Source organism: Anolis sagrei, chromosome 1 (assembly GCF_037176765.1).
Source record: "Anolis sagrei isolate rAnoSag1 chromosome 1, rAnoSag1.mat, whole genome shotgun sequence".
In the NCBI taxonomy this organism is placed as follows: domain Eukaryota; kingdom Metazoa; phylum Chordata; class Lepidosauria; order Squamata; family Dactyloidae; genus Anolis; species Anolis sagrei.
The window spans coordinates 104,816,721-104,836,057 of NC_090021.1; the positions used below are offsets into that span (position 1 = coordinate 104,816,721).

Genomic DNA, 19,337 nt, shown 5'->3' on the forward strand with positions numbered 1-19,337 from the left:
TGGACATTATACACCTTTTACTTTATGTTTATGCAACCTCTCATTCCCAGTTAACTCCTATGGAAGGCAATACAGCTTCTTCCCATTCTGCACTGGCATCTACTTATTTTCCTTCCTTCCTCTCCTTTCTCTAGCATAAATGATAAATAGTATATCTAATGGTTCAACCAAAAAAAAAAATGGATGGAAAAAGGGTAGACCTGGACCTACTGGTAGATTTTTGAGTGATCTGAAGTAGATTAAGAAGTGTTTCTACATTCCAGTAGTTTTAGCAATCTGTATGTATGTATGTATGTTTGTGGGTGGGTGGGCAATTTCCAAGATGACTCCCACATCCAGAGAGTCTTGTGACTCCCACCAACAACGTAGCTGGACCAAACTTGGCACATGGACCCAACATGACCAACTTTGAATACTGGCGGGGTTTGGGGGAAATTCACCCATAATCTAAGAGCACTGTCAACCCCACCAGTGATGGATCTGGACTAAACTTGGCACCCAACATGCCCAACTTTAAATACTGGTGTGGGTTTATTTGGGGGGTGGGGGTGGAATCAACCTACGATGTTGGGAGTTGCAGTTCATCCACATCATTATGTATTTTCTAATGGGATAATTCATACAAACAAAAGCAAACAATAACTATATCTTATAAATAGCATTACAAAAGACCTAACCCAGAAATGTTTTGGATTCTATTTTTAATTTTTTTTAAAAAAAAACTAGATTTGAAAATATGTACATTATGAGATATCTCATGCATGGGACCCAAGCCTAAACACAAAATTCATATAGACATCACCTTAATGTAATTTTATACCTAATATTTTAAATAATTTTGAACCAAAGTTTGTGTACATGTAACCATTAGAAAGCAAAGATGTCTCTATCTCGGTCACCCATGTGGGCTATTTCAGATTTTATATTTTGGATTTCAGAATTCCAGATACAGGTTGATCAAGCTGTACCTCTGTCATGGCTGCCCTTGTACTAATTACTCACATCTTAGTGTGATGTTTCCCATACACAATATATATGTGTGTGTGTGTGTGTGTGTATGTATGCATGTGTGTGTGTGTGTGTGTGTGTGTGTGTGTGTGTATATATATATATATTGTAGCACTTAACTTTGGAAAGATTTTTGCAGTATCTTAGATCAAGATTTGTATTTGTATACAAGCAGTCCCCAAGTTATGAAAAAAATGGGTTCTTAAGTTGAATTTGTATCTAAGTCTGAACAGGTAGATTTTTTAAAGTCTACCTCCAGCCATACATATACAAATATATACATATGCTTTGGATATCATAAGGAAGGGTTAACACCCTTTTGGTGTTTGTTTTGCTGTCAATGCCCCTTTCGGAAGATTTCACCTCACTTTATGTCCCTGTGATAATTGGATTTTTTAAAAAAAGGTTTGTTGGGGGAACAAAAATTGGTGCTAAGGCTTCAGTGCAGACACCTTTCCTCGTGAGAACTCTTTCAAAAGTGAATTTCCCTTCTATGGGGTAGATGTTTTTCACTTCCTGTTGTCTCAGCCTTGTTCTTAACTATGAGTAATTTGTAAATCAGATATTTGTAACTTGGGGACTGCCTGTATACAGTAGACTCTCCGTTAACCGGAACTCAAGAAACTGGAACTCTCAAGTGATCTTCTAGAGCAGGCATGGGCAAACTTTGGCCCTCCAGGAGTTTTGGACTTCAATTGGTAGACTGTTAGGAACTATGAGAGTTGAAATCCAAAACACCTGGTGGGACAAAGTTTGCCCAGGTCTGTTCTAGAGCTAGCAAGCTTCTGCCAGGATCCCTCAGGCTACAGCAGTGTTTCTCAAACTCTGCTCCTCCAGGTCTTTTGAACTTCAGCAACCCAGAAATCCCAGCCATTTTACCAGCTGCTAGGAATTGTGGGAGTTGAAGTCCAAAACATCTGGAGGAGCACAGTTTGAGAAACTCTGAGCTAGAGGAACATGTGGCACTCTAGAAGTGGCTGAGCAATAGATTCCATTATTCCTCAGTACTGGCTCTCTCTCTCCGTATTAAATATGTTAGGTGGAAAATATAGGCATTTTAGTCCAACAATATCTGGAGGGCCATCTTTTCCCCAGCTCTACTTTAAATATTCAAAGGAATAGCCCTTGGTTGTCAAAGGTGAGATGGACAGCTGAGGATGGGTGTTGGACCATGTATGCTGTTTAATCAAGGGGATGATTGTTGACAGCCAAAGAGTGGGAAGATGCCAGCAATCTTGGATCGAGCTGAAGTTGACCGAAAAGGGGAAGCACATACGCAGCATGGTGCTGTCTGCCTGTGGGCTCCCAAGAGAGATGAATCTGCTAGTTTATACCAAGAGACCAGGGAGATCTCTTGTCTGGTTGACAGGAGCACCTTCAAAGAGGTAAAGATTTTCAACAAGCGGGTGGCTTCACGGGCAGGAATGAAAGAGGGAGAAAGATCACTGGGATGATTTAATGCACTCCGACAAAAGATATTACAAATAGAGAAGTTCAAGTTATTATATAGTTCTTAGAATAAGTAAGGAGTAGAGCAAGGCAGAGTTCCAAAGCCTAAGGGTAAATTTTTACATCTTGGGCTTTCACTTTCAACAGGGATTTCTTTTCTCTCTCTCTCCATTACATGAGCATTTGTTTTTACATATGTTTATCCCATTATAGTCACAGAGCAAGTAGAAATATTTCATTGCACCTCACTGGTATATATAAATAGAGCAACAAGGAATCACAGAGCTATTTCACCATTATCTCTGTAAATTCAATCAAGGACCCACACATAAATATCTATGAATTACTTGACCACACATGGCACACACGTTGTTCTCAATAGTATTCTGATGGCCCTTTCAGTTACAGAACGTCTAATGCCTCACTCCTTCTGTTTGTCGCTTTCAACTTCTTTCCACAAATTATGTGCTTCTTGTTACTCCTCCCCAACAACACTTCTTCACCATCCTTTAAAAAGGTAAATAACATGCAAATCATTAAACATTAGTGGAAATTATATCCTTCTTGTACGAATAGCCTGGTTAATAATAGATCACTAAGGACTATCAGGGTTCCGTTTATCACCAGAAAGCTTTTTGGGCTTCTGGGCTATTTGGTAGGGATTGAATTGTGGTTATGCAAAATGGATTGTGGATATGTAAAGCCTGATCCCACAAGCAGATACTGCCAATTTATGAATTTGGCTTAACATGAGAAGTGCAAGCAATTGAAATCTGTAGCAGTCAATTGATATATTTAGCTAATTATGCACATGTTCAAGCTGTATGACACCACTGGGCAGCTGTGGTTCTTTAGATGTTAGATGGTAGTCCACACCAGTTCTAGTCAGTGTATTTAATGGTGAGAGATTCTGAGCTACAGTACAAGAAAATCTGGAGAATCATCGTTCTCTAGTGTTCAGGAAATGATATGCCCAGCAAATCAGAGCCCCATGAGAGCTTGTGTGAACTGACTCTTAGAAGTGGCCTACATGTTACACTTCCCACTGAATTTAACAAAAGTACTTTTAAAATGAAGCTCCCAAAATTCCCCAGACAGAGGACCACTGATTTGGTCCAAGTTCTCCTTACCATACCATAATAGAATTGCTATCATGCGAGAGCGTGCAGAAAACCACACATTAGCTGCACTATCTGTAAACATATTCTGTTTCCTCATGACACCAACATCTGCTCTGTCATTATTGACATGCAAATGACTTATGAGATGGGTTGTTGTAGGTTTTTTCAGGCTATATGGCTATGGTCTAGAGGCATTCTCTCCTGACGTTTCACCTGCATCTATGGCAAGCATCTTATGAGATGGTACCACAATATGTATTCACCAGTCATGTATTTACATTAGAAAGCAGTACGTGTTTTCAAGAACTTCATGTTGGGCTAAGGCATAAAACAGCCACCGTGTAGAGAGACTACCTGTAGGAGACTTCGTGTGGCAAATGTAATGTGAAGACTTAGCCCTAAGTCAGGAACAATCCCAGCAGTGATAGGGTTCATCACAAGTTGAGGTATATGTTTGGACTTGTAGGTTTTTTTTAATTAAAATATTTGCCAGTTTGTGTGTACTTGCATTATCTTTTTATCTGAGCATTCGTACCAGATTTCAGCCTGGCTGTATCTATTGGCCTCCAGTCAAAGAAGGCAGAAACTTTTGTTCAATGCTGGCAAGCTGAGACAACTACATCATTACCCTATGAAAGACCACATGACTTGAATTAGTTTGCTGCTGCAGTTAACAGTAATTTCAAAACGTTCTTTCATTCCAGTCTACCTTTTCCATAATTATACTATTAATTTTAAATGGACAGACGCAATCAAGGAAATCACGGTCCTGAGTCTGCAAGTCCTGGGCAGAGTGATGATGGCAGAGTGACCTAAAGGTCTCTTGAGCCATCAAGATGGGAAGTCGGTGTGACAGCAATTAACAACAAGTACACTATGTAAGATTTACTGCGTTGTGAATAAAAATAAAATTCAAAATACTGGATTGTATGCAGGCTTTGCTTTCCAACTCGTGCATCTGCATTCCTGTTTCTTGGCAGGGGGTTGGACTGGATGACCCATAAGATCTCTTCCAACTCTATGATTCTGTGATTCTACTCTTCAACAATGCAATGGAACATATCTTGCAATGCAAGGATTCACTTTCTGGAACAACTTGCATACTGTCAGCATGAACGCCCAGTATGATTATTCTGCATAGAAAGAACCCAATGTATCCTAAAAGCAAACTTTTGCTTTTGCAACAATACTTTGTCGATTTGTCCTCTCCCTTACAGACTCTCACATATTCAAAATCCTCTTCTGGAAATTTTATCAGATCCTCCAGAACAAACCCGGGCCATTTGCTGGAAGCTGGTGAGAGAATACTCTTACTCCTAGACCAGTGGTTCCCAACCTGTGGTCCATGGACCACCAGTGGGCCACAAGAACTTAAATATGGTCAGCAGCCTCACCATTACTACACCGTTGCAACTAGAGTGACTGCTCTCGCGAAACCCTCTTATAGTGCCAAAGCTTATTAAATATCGTTTTCTGTGGGTGAGCCGATGGCGACTACTGGATGGTATATATTCTGTATCGGAAACTTGAGCTGAAGTGGTCTATCCAATGCAATTTTCTAAATCAGCATCCCAAATGACCAAACCGAATCAAAAGTTGACCGAAAACTGATTTGTAACCCTTTGGTATTAATGTTGGAGAGTGGTCCATGGTCAAAGTGGTCCCCGGTCTAAAAAAGTTTAGGAACCACTGTCCTAGACCAATGGATACAATCTCACTAGATTGCAAAACAGATGCTTCCAGCTAATATTGAGTTCTTCAGCTTGTCTTTGCAAATATATCTCAGGGTCACCAAACTCTGAATTACTCTGGTTCAATTTGAACAATTGCAAACTGTATGTCATGAAGATTTCACCCTGGCATCAATCTAAAAGTAACAGGCACCAACTCCTCCCCCCCCCCCCCTTTTGAAACATCAAAAGATTAAGATGTGAATATAAACCACATGAGAAGCAAATTGTAATACACCCAAGGAGACAAGTCTGGGTATGAACAGCAATCAGAAGAAAACGCCCGTTGTTCTGTGCTCACATTTTCAGATATTGCAAAAATGCACATTGCATTATAACTATTAAAAGTTATCCTACCTTGGATGCCACTTACGTAGAGAATAAAATATATCCATGTGTATAACTAAAGGATTTTCTAGATCTATGAAGAGATTCAGACCATAAATCCCACAGACTAGAGATCTGTGAAATCCATTCTTTATAAAGCATCATTTACATCAGGAGTGAGCTATATTTTTCATTCCCAGCATTCAAACTATGAATGCCTTGGTGGAAATCAGAATGGATACATGAGTTAAAAGAACTTCAAGTTCACTTCAGCTACTAAAATCAAAATCAGAGCAAACACCCCTGCTCAACTTGTTTCTTGCTTCTGAAAACTACTAATTTCACTAGAGTCATGGTTTTCTAGCAAAAAGCAAAGTAATAATAATAATAATATAATAACTTTATTTTTATATCCCGCCTCTATCTCCCCAGAGGGACTCGGAGCGGCTTACATGGGGATGAGCCCGATCAAACATTGTTAAAATATAACACACTAAAATACAAAAACAACAGCACAACACAGAATAAAACAACAACATTGTAACAGAATATAACAATCAAATCAACAACCAGTGAACCTGCAATAATAATCAATTTCTGGGCATGGTGGGCAGACTGGTGCAAATCAATTGTGAGGATAGGGCTGATGGATAAAGTGCGTAAGTCAAATGGCAAAATTAGGGATAGAGGGCAATGTAAGATGGAGCATTATAACTTTGGGTACAAAACAGTAGTAAAGTGCAAGGATGAGATTTTGGGTCCTGGCTGAGGCCAAGATTATCTGGGGGATTGTCTAACCAAAAGCACAGAGGAACATCCACATTTTTAGATCTTTGCAGAATATGGACAGGGTGGGTGCTAGCCTAATCTCCCCGGGGAGGGAGTTCCAGAGAAGGCCACCACCAAGAAAGCCCTCTTTCCCGTCCCCACCAACCGTGCTTGTGACGGGAGTGGGAGCAAGAGAAGAGCTTCCCCAGAAGATCTTAGTGATAATGCAGGTTTGTAAGGAAAAATGCGAAGATAGGCAGGTCCCGAGCCGTTTGTTCCTTTAGTCTACATCAATACCACACAAGTGAATCACATTTCTTTCTCTACAACAATTCTTTCATTGCTCCTAATCCACCTTGCTTGGGAAAATGCTTTAGCTATGAAAAGGGATTGGGTTGGGTCTACAGAATTTGGAAAAAAAGGAAGTCTACAGATAATGATAAATGTAGTCTAATCAAACTGACAAAAACAGAAGGGTGTTTTGGCTTAGTTACCGCTCTAAAAATAAGCCAAGCCTGTGCTAATACATAGTTAGAGCTTCTTTCAAGTGCCCTATTCACTGCAACCCCTTTACACTGCAAGTCCTTCACTCATATGATCCTCTCTCTATTTTATAAGACCGGGACAGAAGTTGTTCCTTCAAATGAAAGAGTCATACACAACCAAGCTGATATGACACTTTAGAACAATGGTTCTCAACCTATGGCCCCCCAGATGTTTTGGCCTTCAACTTCCGGAAATCGTAACAGCTGGTAAACTGGCTGGGATTTCTGGGAGTTGTAGGCCAAAACACCAGGTTGACAACCACTGCTTTAGAAGAATACTCTGGTAGATAACAATCACATACATATTTCAAAGGAATCAAAGTAATGTGCCCTCCTCCTTTGGAAGATATACCTTCACGGAGGATGCACCTTCTAGGAAGCTAAAACGGATGCTTAAAATGTAAACCACAAAACAACCCTTATCAGTTTCTTTCATTTCTATCCTTTGGCTGGATCATATTTTTTTCAAAAGTTCAAACTTAATAAAGAAAAAAAATGGCGTAGAGTCAGATGCATTTCATGAGCTCAGGATTCTTCAGCTGCTACAAAGGTGGAAGAATATGTTCAAGTCCATTATTTAGCAATTCCTGGAGAGGTAGAATTCTTCCTGAGGGGAAATGATTCAGAGTAGCAGAAATAAACTGACAGAAATATGAAAGCTGTGTGCTCTCAAGTGGAAAAAGGAGAATGGGAATATCCATGACTATTGGTTATCTCCAGAGAGATGAGAATATTCTCAAGAGAGTGTTCTAAGAACAAAAATATTCTCATCATACTTCTTCCTAAAATTATTCCCTGCCTTTTGAAACTTGAATACATCACATTCAACATTTAGATCATTCCTGAATGTTACAGAGCTTTCTTAAGCATTCCAGATGGTTTGGGATCTTTATAGCTTCCAAATGTCATCAAACCTTTGCCACTAATGGAAACTATCCCTTTTTCACTCCATTGCTTGCATTCTGCAACCCACTTTCTACCGCAGCTGCTCTTCTCCATCTTCCTGCTGTTGCTGCTGCCTTCATCTGTCCTCCTCTCTAACTACTGTGCTTAATGCCATTCCTATCTATACGTTGGATAAGAGGGAGAAGGAAGTAAAATTGCCAGGAGAGCCAAAGATCTCAGTGACTAGGTCTGCTGACAATCCCAGCAGTCTTGAAGATGGCAGGATTAGAAATGAGCAACTCCTCCCCAAAGAAGGATTTGACCCTATCTTTGAGAAGGAATGTGGAAACTATCCAATCCAGAAAGGCATCCCCACTGGAAAGCAACGAGATCTTATATGTCCTGTAACTTAAGACTTTATCACACCTTGTTGTCTCATTCCAATCAGAAACATACCATTTTTGGAACAATCTCTTTCACATCTGTACTTGTACAATGCTGGCACTCTGGTGATCCAAATTACCACAATCAGTCTTCTACACAGCCTTGCTTCCTATCCTTGTTTGTTCCGCCCAGCACTGTATTTCTTCCTCCTATTTTGTAGCAACTGCATAGTCGTGCAGTTTTGGCATTCTCACGAGACCTTCTTCCATTTTACAATACCAAGATTGCAGCAGAACAAAAAAATTGCACAAAGAAGAGTGGAAAGCATTGCCCATCATTGATATTGGAGTCACTGACAGGTTTTCCCCACCACCGAAAGAAGAAAATCCAATCACACTTCAGCGCAATGCGACTATGGGAGAGCCAAGACATCATGCAGGAAGTCCTATCAAAGGGCACTTCTTAATCATGCCTTAATTGCACTTTAGCATCCTCAAGTGATAACATCCCAAGTTTCCTCAACACAAATTTGCTACTCACAACCATATTACTGTAGGCAAGTATTCATCCTTTTTAAGCACCAGTGCATCAGAAGACATTGGTCGCTCATAAATGGCAATGTTCTTTAAGGTCAGAAAACATGTGCAAGAAATATCCACAGGTTTCCCCAGGGAAGCTCTGAGGTTTTGTAAACCAGAAAGTAATTTAAAGGGGAAACTCCAATGAACAAAGATCCACCTTGGTGAATATTAAACTAGAACAAAAGAAAATACAAAAATTGAACAACAAAGACTTACTGTGTTAGCTTTTATTCCAGGTTGTTATTGTAATTTTATATTTGCCATGTGAATTATGGCCTACACTCTGGGTATCACAATATCAGCTGAAGGCCACCTGGCTAACAAAGTAAATAAACAAGCTATTGTTGTGAAGTGATTTCCTTCCCCCTTTCCCATCACAGAGTGCAATCGAGCTTTTTCTCCTTTAAAAGTCATGTTTCAATTTTAACAAAAATATTTTATAAAACAACTGTCATTGAGACATAAAATCTTATATGATTAACTCTCACCTCTACTGAATTGCTGCTTTGTAATGTATTATTATTACCATAATCTCTTTTAGCTTTAGACCCCCCTTTTCCAAACAGATTACTGATATGCAAGTACAAATAAAAATTGTGTGGTTTTAACGGAAAAACTCTAGCTTTAGCACTGTCGCAACACTTTGATGGCAGAAGGCCCAAAGGAAAGTAAAATGTATTTATTTATTTATTTATTTAGAGTATTTATATTCTGCCCTTCTCACCCCGCAGGGGACTCAGGCTGGATTACAATGTACATATACATGGCAAACATTCAATGCCATAGACACACAACATATATAGACAGTCAGAGGCTATTTAACATTCCACCTTTTCTGGCTACCCGGGGAGCTGTCACTTCACCGTCCATCCACAACACCGATGAAGTACTTCCTCATTCACCGCATGCTTGCTGGAGAATTTTAAGGTCTCGTAAATAAGTTAAATTAGCCTACCCACATAAGTGATACCTAAACTTCCTACTTGATGGATGCAACTGTCTTTTGGGCTGCAAAGGTCAACAACAAGCTACACAAATTGGTCTGAAGCTCACTCCGACCCGGGCTGCCTTCGAACTCATGACCTTTCGGTCAGTAGTGATCTTAATGCAGCTGACTCCCAGCCAGCTGCGCCACAGTCCTGGTGTACAATAACAGCACAATAGTGTAGTCAGCCCTCTCTATCCACAGATACTGTATCCATGGATTCAACCATTCATAGCTTGAAAATATACTTCCAACCCAAAAAGTCCCAAAAGCAAAAGTTGATTTTTCCCATTTTATATAAGAGAGACTATTTTGTTACGCCATCGTATATAATGGTACTTCCGCATCCATGGATTTGGTATCCACAGGGGGCTCCTAATATGAAAGGCCAACAATATAGGTTAGTGGTTCTCAAACTGTGGTCTCTGGACCACCAGTGGTCCTCAAGAATGAAAATATGGTCCTTGGTCTCACCATTACTACACTGTTGCCTCAAAACCAGGTGGCAACAAGAGCGACTGGTCTTGCGAAACCCTCTTATAGTGTCAATGTAAAGGGGATGTTGGGAGAGGAGAGGCCAAATATCCACAAAAGATTACTACTACCACATCAGCTCTAGATTATTAAATATAGTTTTCTGCGGGCGAGCAGATGGCGACTACTGGATGGCATATATTCTGTATCGGAAAATATAGCTGATGTGGTCTATCCAATGCAGTTTTCTGAATCAGCACCCCAAATAACCAAACCAAATTTAAAGCTGAACAAAAACCAATTCGTAAGCCTTTTGGTACTAATATTGGAGAGTGGTCCCTGGTCAAAGTGGTCCCTGGTCAAGAAAAGGTTGGGAACAACTGGTATAGGTAATGGGGACACTAAGGGTGCTTTCTTCAAAAACCATTATGCGGGATACCCGTTTACTGTCATTGTAGATATCAACAAGCTGTGGAAAGACCCAGCTTATGAGAAGAATCAATAAAGAAGCAATAACCATCCAATTTCAGAAGCACCGGGTACTATAAAGCATTGTTTACCAGTCCTTTTGGCAAGTGCATTATAAATTGGGTCCAGTGCATAGGGTATTGTCATTCAAAAGTAGTTCTATAAAATGTATACAGATATCCCAATGTCTTTTTATGATTTTTCCTCCCTCTGGTCCACTGGTCTTGGTAAAAAAAAAAAAAACCCAGCAACATAGGGTACCATAGTGAAACCCATGAGTCCTCTGGCTCCTAAAAAGGAAAGCCACAACAACTCCTCAATACAATGTATAGTACACGGGGGGGGGGGGGGGGGCATTTCAACTGAGCCCTGATGTGAATAGATTGGCAATGCCTTTGCTGTAGTGTGATGAGATCCTATAGAAGCCAACAGAGCTTTACTACAAATCACAGCTTGGAACTGTCCCCTTTCCCCCTAGTTTCCAGAATTCACCCAACCAGCCAAGGTTGTGGTGCCATGAGGATTTCAGGGAGATGAGGGACAAACTTTGTAATGTGCTCTCCCCTGGATGCTACAGCTCCCACACACTTAAGGAAATGCTGAATGAAGTGGAGCTCAGGTTGATTGGAAGGAATCAAGGAGGAAAAGGGAAAGCAGGAATAATGCACTATCCACAACCTAGCAAAAACCACTTGTTTCTAGAAGTAAAGTTAAATGAGCAATTTAAAGAGTACCACCACCTCTTTTTTAAAAAAGACATTTTTAAAAAAGGACAAAGTGTCTATGAGGTAGTCACTGCTTTACAACTTAAAACATAAGGAACTTAGGGATAATTTGTTCTGAGCACATTGTTTCTGCAACTTGGCTTCTCTCTTCCAGCATTCCTAGCATTTCTTGACCTCAATGGTGTCTAGATTGCGACAGAAAAGACTGCTGCTAAAGACTAGCGACTGCCACCTATTTTCATTCCTCTCATGTTGGAGGAATAGCAACAGCAACAGCAGCGTGTGTAATGTTGTGTTTAAATTGCTGTCTTCTGGCAGAATGGAAGCAAAGCAGCGGCACACCATTCCCAGCTCTTTGGCTCCAGGGCAACATAAAATACAAAGCCCCCCCCCCCCACCCTCAGGATGGTGTGTTTGGTTTTAAAAACATTGAAGGAAGTTATAAAACAATGTTCTTTCTATCAAGGCTTGAGCAAAATTTCACCAAACTGATTCTTTGCATGCCTGTTTGTCCCTTGCCCCACCCAAATGTTAAAATATTGACTCTGAAGAACCAGCAGAAGCAAACTGTACATATCAGACCATTACAATCAAACAGTACATATCAGACTATTTTACCAGCCATTAGAGGAATGTGTGGCCATCCAAAACGATTGTACTGCAACTCTCATCATGCTAGGTAACACTAAAAGCAATGAGAAAGGGTTCAACATTACATGGGTGCATCTACACTGTAGGAGCAATGCAGTTTGGCACTACTTTAACTCATGTGAGTTGTAATTTAGTGAGGCATGAGCACTCTTTGGCAGAGAAGGCTAAAGATTCCATAGCATTGAGCCATAGCTGTTAAAGTGATATCAAAGTGCATTAATTCTACAGTGCAGATGCACCCCTGGAGGACCATATATGCCGCAGCTCTGTTTTAGAGGGATCCGATTTTTATTTATAGTCCTGTTCCCAAATATATATTATCTCCATCTGAAGTAACATTCCTCAATTATAGACAGGATGCTCTGTAGGGGGCGGAGGGGGGATAATATTCTCAGTCTCTGAATTGTTTACAGCAATCCATTTTGCCACATTTTGCAAAAAGCAGCGTGCAGTGTTAAAATAAAATGCCTAACAGCCTCACTCTTCCAAGCCTGCACACTTACTGACGGAAGCTATTTGCGTCTTCCCCCCTGGGGTGAAGAAAAACAGCAAGAAAACGGGAAGAAAATTATTACATATCTAAACGTTACTCCCCTGAGGAAGAAAAGAACAATAACTGCCACTTCTAGGAGCAATTACATCTCCACAGCCAGAAGGAAATCCATCAGTTGGGGAATGAGGTTAGTTCTTGGGGAATTTGCGAGGAGTTTTTCCTCCGGTTACCTTGGTAACGGCTACCTTGGCACCCTTGTTGATCAGCTGCACAACATTATCCACTTGCCCTTTGTACGCGGCTATGAGAAGGCGTTCTGAAAGCACGGCGACCACATCCTGCTGGCTCATGAATTAGGAGAGAATGGCTTTCCTGGGGCAAGTGGTGGACTGGCTTCTTCAGCCCCAAACAAAGAGCGTCACATCGGTCCGGCTGCGGTGCGCAGGGGGGCTCCAGTTTGGTGGCGGAAGGTGGGATCCGTTGCTATGCCATCTTCCGCACCTATGGATCGGAGCAGGGTAAGGGGAGAAAGGAGCGGGGAGAGAGAAAAAGGAGAGAAAGAAAAACATCAGCCGCATCTTGGAAACCAAAACAAGAAGGAATCCTAAACAGCCTCAGAAATTGAGAGGAAGGAGTGGCAAAACATACCAGAGGATTGCAAAGCTAGAATCACCAAATCCCTACACGCAACATAAAGGGTATACTTTTTCTAAATGCTACCCACATGTTGTCAGAAGGATAACAATCATAACGCAGCAGGCAAATGGTACTACATTTCTAACTCCACAGCATAGCGAATGTGTGAAACGATGAGCGGAGACACTGTGCTGTTCAGAGACTGTCCGTCTTCTTTCCTCCGGTGGCTCCAAGATGCTCACTTGTGAGCTAGCTCCCCCTTCACAGCTTTTCCAGTAATAGACAGAAACATTGTGCCTCCTCCTCCCTTATTTGCTGTCCTCCTCCTCTAAAAAGTACAGCCTCCAACCCAAGCAGGTATCCATCAATTATCCGCTTCTCAGTTCCTTCTACCTGTAGCCTCACAATTGCTCAACCATATCATGAAATTGACTTGGTTTGTGCACTCAAGCACCAGATCCCTTGACTGTCAAGATTATCCCCCCTTCCCCCTCCACCGACTGAAAAAGTAAACAGTGAAGCCATGAAAGAACATCTAATTAGAAAAACAAACCAAATTAAATTAATTAGTCTGCCTGCTCATGTATGCCAACGGTTGTCATTTTGCCACACATCCTTATGACAGAAACGGGATAACAACAACGACGTAATCCAGTCTCATTCAGTTGACAAAACAAAAACAAAACCCTTCGTAGATTGGAAGATGAGATTCAAGCTCAGGCTGCCAATATAGGTGAGGATAGCAAAATGGGCTATATCATTTCAGAACATACATTTCTTTTTTAAAAATCCTGCAAGTAGAAACCACATGCAAAGCCTACATGGACTGGGACAGAAGTGCTACAGCTTTTCATTTTACAAGCACATGCAGAGACTAGTTTTATATGCAGAAGCTCGAAAAGAAAGTGCATACACAATGGTTACAGTCCATTCTGCTGCCTTCCTTTGCTGCAATTGAAGGACAAGGCCTTATTACAGGTTAACAAGTAAACATCCACTTACATGTTTGCTATAGAGAGATTTATCTGCATCCTCAGACTTGAATCTGGACTCTAATACAAACTTCATTTGCTTATTACATATTTCCAACATTTACATTTGGGGAAGACATTGACTTGACCTTTCCATGAAGATGTTATTGTTGCAGAAATGACATTAACATAGAGTTCTGTCTCATATATATGAAAATCAAGTCTTGCCTTAAGTCTTTATGGATTGCTTTACTTTGGAGGTAAGAGTATAATCATATGGCCTTATGCCTGACTCTTAAAAGACCTTTTCCATTACAGTTTCTCCTTTATTTGTATCCTGAAGCACCAGAAGATCTCTTTAATCCATGTGTTGTGTTTCAATACTATTTTGATGATAATTTATACATCACTTGATGTGGGAAAGTCTTGGATGACACACACTTCCTTGACCCATTTCAAACCAGCCTCAGAGCAGGATACATAGTTGAGGCTGCTATGGTCACCTTTGTGGATGATCTCTGTTTTAACACTGAAATGGGGAGTGTTTCTCAGTTGGTGCTTCTCTCAGTAGCTTTTGATATCACCAACCATGATATTCTTCTGGAACGACTGAGGGAGCTGGGAATTGGAGGAACTGTGTTGCAGTGGTTCCAGTCATACATCTCAGGCAGATTCCAGATGCTGGTGCTTGGGTGTAGCTGCTCCTCAAAAAAAAGAGGAGCTGTTATGCGGCATCCTACAAACACTGTGGCTATCAGTATTCTGATGGCACCCAAATATATTTCTCCATCTCTTCAAAAACAGTCTCAGCTAAGGATAGTGTGTCTCCTCTGAACAAATGCCTGCAGGAGGTAATGGGCTGGATGAGGAAAAACAAATTGAAACGGAATCCAGACAAGACAGACTTGCTTGCCATCAAAAGTCCTAATCTGAGGATGGAAGTATATCAACCAGTTCTGGATGGGGTTACCCTCCCCCTGAAAGACTGTGCCTGCAGCTTGGGAGTCCTCCTTGATCCGTTTCTCCAAATGTCAGCTCAGTTAGATGTGATAATTAGGAGTACTTACTACCATCTTAAGCCATATACCAGCTGTGCCCCTTCCTAGATTTGGAGGGCCTAAAAATGTACACACTGGTAATCTCAAGGTTGGACTTCTGCAACGTGCTTTACATTGGGCTATCTCTGTAGCAAGTTCAGAAACTCCACTTGCTTCAAAATATGGCTGCCAGATTGGTTACAGGACCATCCAGGAGTGAGCTTATTATACTTATCCTACAGTCACTCCGCTGGCTGCCAATTAGTGTCCGGGCAAAGTAAAAAGTGTTGTTTATACCCCTTAAAGCACTACATAGTTTTGCTCCAGGTTACCTACAGAATCGCATTATCACATACAATCTGTTCTGAATACTTAGGATGCCTGGGGGTTGGCTACTCCAACCTGTCAGAACCCACCTGGTGACCACCACCCAGAGGACCATTTGATTGATACCCTACAACTGTGGAATGACCTGCCAGAAGAGATTTGACAGGTGGATCAGCTGTCAGAATTTAAGACACAACTGAAGACCCATCTCTTCCAGCAGGCCACCCTAATCAATTTTAAGTTGTGAATTTTAATCTGCATTTTGTTAATGGATGTTAACTTTTATTTTAACTCTGTGTATCTTGTTGTATGTCTTTTAACAATATCCTGTTGTTGTTGTTGTTGTTGTTGTTACTGTTGTTGTATTTGCTTTCTCAGATTGTTTTTTTAATCGTGTCAGAAGCAATTTGAGAATATACTGGAAGTCACTTCTGGTGTGAGAGAATTGGCCATCTGCAAGGACGGTGCTCAGGGGATTCCCAGATGTGTTGCCATCCTGTGGGAGGCTTCTCTCACATCCCCGCATGGGAAGCTGGGGTTGGCAAATGGGAGCTCATCCCATCTTGCAGATTCAAACTGCCAACCTTCAGGTCAGCAGTTCAGCCAGCACAAGGGTTTAACCCATTGCACCACCACAGCTCCTCTCTCTGAATCATTCAAATGAAAACAATTAAGATTAGTCATGAGAAACAATAATTGAAGTTTCAATGTTGTTTGTTTCCAAATCTGTGAACACTACACTGAATCTTTAATTCCCCGTCATTTTATCTTTAAATCTACCTGAATTTGTCGCCAGTGTGGTCTTTGATGCCAGATACCACCCTGGACACCAGAACGTCCATATTTGACAACAAAACACTCAGCCATGGGAAGCTACTTGGTGACCTTAGGCAAGTTACAGACTCTCAGCCTCAAAAGGACAAATGCAACCACCCTCTGAACAAATCTTGATAAAATGCAATGCACCTCAGAGTCACCAAAAGTCAGAAATGGCTTGGAGGCATGCAACAGCAGCAAAAAGAAATTTATATTCAGTCTTTCCTTTTCTGAGCAGCTTCAGACAGCTAACCACAATAATCAGTTTAAAAAAACACAAGTAATGATAGAAAAAGATAATAAAAGCATGTAAAATAATATATTGCTAATCTTAAAGGTGCCAGATTCCACCTGAATGTATTAGTTAAGTAGGGTCAGACCTAGTTGGCACTTGGATGGAAGACCACCAACAAATGCTAGGCATGGTAAACTATTTCAGAGGAAGGAAATGGGAAAACCACCTCTGGGCAATCCTTGCCTCAGAAAGCACTTTGAAATTAATGTGGTCTCCAAGAGTTGACAGGCAATTTGATGGACACACAAACACACAAAGAAAATCAGACAACTGAGAAATCAAATGCCTATCAACAAAACCTCATTTCAACAAAGAGGAACAGAAAATACTACATTCTGGGTGATGCACTAGCAGCAAAAAAAGGGGGGAAACCCAAACCTTGTAGGCATTTTCACTATGCTCTGTGCTATGTATTAGCACAGAGATGGCTTTAGTACAAGGAATACCTCTCCAGAACAACACAGTTGTTTGCAAAAGACCCCATGTTTAAACCTAGATTTCTAGATAAGCTTGGAAAGTCTCCCCTCTGACAGGTTGGAGAGCCACTCCCAATCTGTGGAAACCATACTAAGATCGATGGCCAATTATCCTTTTCAATATATGCCAGCTTCCTATAGTCTCATAGTGTGCAGGATCTCTCTCTCATTCTTTCTCTCTCTTTCTCTCTCTCTGTGAATGTGCATGTGAGAAAAGAGAGAGAGAGAGGTGTGTTTAGCCAAAATATTTTCATACTTCACAACAAAAATTAAATATAATCTGTGCATCGCTTACAAAAATGGGTAACTTATTTTGCCATGGGAAGCAGACGCTCTGATTTGTGTACAGAGCTGTCCAAACTCACAGGCAAACAAGTCTGTAACCCAGACTCTCGGCATATTTCCCTCATTCTGACCCAGAATGTTGCAAAGTGCTATAGACACCAGGAGACTATACCAGGGTTTCTTTAGCTTTTTCCGTTTGCAGACCTTATTGCCTAAGACATTTCTACATGAACCCAGACATTTATATATATATAATGAGTATAAAAACCAAACATCTAATTAAAATAAATCAGCATTTGCAAGCCTTGCTAAACAGACTGATTTTCCTTTTTTATGAAGTACAATTAAACCATTTTCAGCAGAGTCTATTGTAAACACAGCACATTGTTGCTAGCAGACTGTAAATGGGTGGCAAATTTTCATGACCCCAACACTGAGCTAAGGGGACCCCATTTGGGATCGGGATTCACAGATAAGATGCAATGGATTAGACCACTTATACATCTGGGCGATCACTCAGGCAACTAAAACAAATAATGTTTTTAATGTTCTTTCACATGTGCTCCACTTTTTACAAAGTCTCCGCTTTTTAAGATATATGCCACAACTGGCCATGTTGCCTAGGACAGTAGGTGCAACCATGGAAGTGACTAGCAAGTCCATAGGCTTAACATCAAATTCCCTTGGCAAATTTCTCAAAGGAAGGAGGAACTGTACATGTATTTCCGTGTTTAATGAAGCAGGACTTAAACAGTTTGGATGTGCGGTGAATTTTCACAAGTCATGCCTACATATCTTCTGCTCACAGTCTAACATGTGGTGGAATGAAAATCATGTGTAGTTCACATATTTACCAATGCACACTTGTCTTGTTAGAAAAAAGATATGTCACACAGATAAGTAAAGAACAAGGTGTTTACTCTTTGTTATGCAGAGCAACATATATACAGTCATGTGAACAGTTGCATTGACTCGCACAATGTCCTTTGAGAGAGATTCAAATGGTCCTTAAGTGTCCATGTGAAAGATCTTCTTCCAGCAGCCCAGAAGCAGAAATATAAACATGTAACTGTTGCCAAAACTATCAGGCTCAGCTAGCCTCTTGAGCATGGCCCAACCAATCAGCTTCGTGCTTTATATTTTTCAGTTAGCACACTCACCAAGTGATTTTTACATGATTCAACATAACACACACACATGCCAGGAAATTAGTAGTACCTTACATATCATATAGGGCCTAAATACTCTAGGAACCACAACCTGTCTGATGTTGGAAGCTAAACAGGGCCAGCCCTGTTTAGTACTTGGATGGGAGACTACAAAAATAAATACTAGGTACTATAGTCTATATTTTCAAGAAAGAAATGGGCAAAACCAACTCTGAATATCTCCCACCTAGGAAAATGCTACGGAAGAATTCATGAAGTCCTCATAAGCTGAGAGGCGACTTAGAGGCAGAAGCACAGAGACAGGTTTCATATACATGAAGTTTCAGTCCGAAAGTGTGTATTGTTACACTAAAAGCCCAACTATCTTGTTGGCATGACCCCTGATTTTATATCAAAAGCATGACAGCTCTAATTGCTACATTTCAGAACACTGATTCTGCTAGAAATTATTGCTAATTGTTATTTATAGTATCTATGGTTCTAGTATTGCTGTTTATAGTATCTAATAATCTATTTTGTTGTTGTAATTTACAGTACAGGTAGTCCCCAAGATATGAATAAGATACATTCTGTAGGTTTGTTCTTAAGTTGAGTTGTATGTAAGTCGGAATAAGTACAGTTTTAAAGTGCAACTCCATCCTATATATAGGTTTTGGATAGCATAAGGAAGGGTGAACACCCCTATGGTGTTTCCTTTGCTGTCTGTGCCCCTGTTCAGAAGATTTTCCCTC

At 40.7% G+C, this 19,337-nt stretch overlaps 1 protein-coding gene across 7 annotated transcripts in view; it reads right to left on the bottom strand.

Moving 5' to 3' along the window:
• The window catches only part of ANKRD6 (ankyrin repeat domain 6), a 108,595-nt gene that overhangs the window by 37,085 nt on the left and 52,173 nt on the right, over nucleotides 1–19,337 (bottom strand). For 4 of the 7 annotated variants that reach the window (XM_060753026.2, XM_067467494.1, XM_060753028.2 and 1 more), the window contains one exon: nucleotides 12,825–13,095. In XM_060753026.2, the coding sequence (XP_060609009.2) occupies nucleotides 12,825–12,944 (120 nt within the window). In that variant the 5' untranslated portion in view covers nucleotides 12,945–13,095. Of the gene's footprint in view, nucleotides 1–12,824; nucleotides 13,096–13,242; nucleotides 13,684–19,337 lie in introns of those variants that run through there. The other 3 variants (XM_060753027.2, XM_060753029.2, XM_060753025.2) reach the window with 3 other exon arrangements.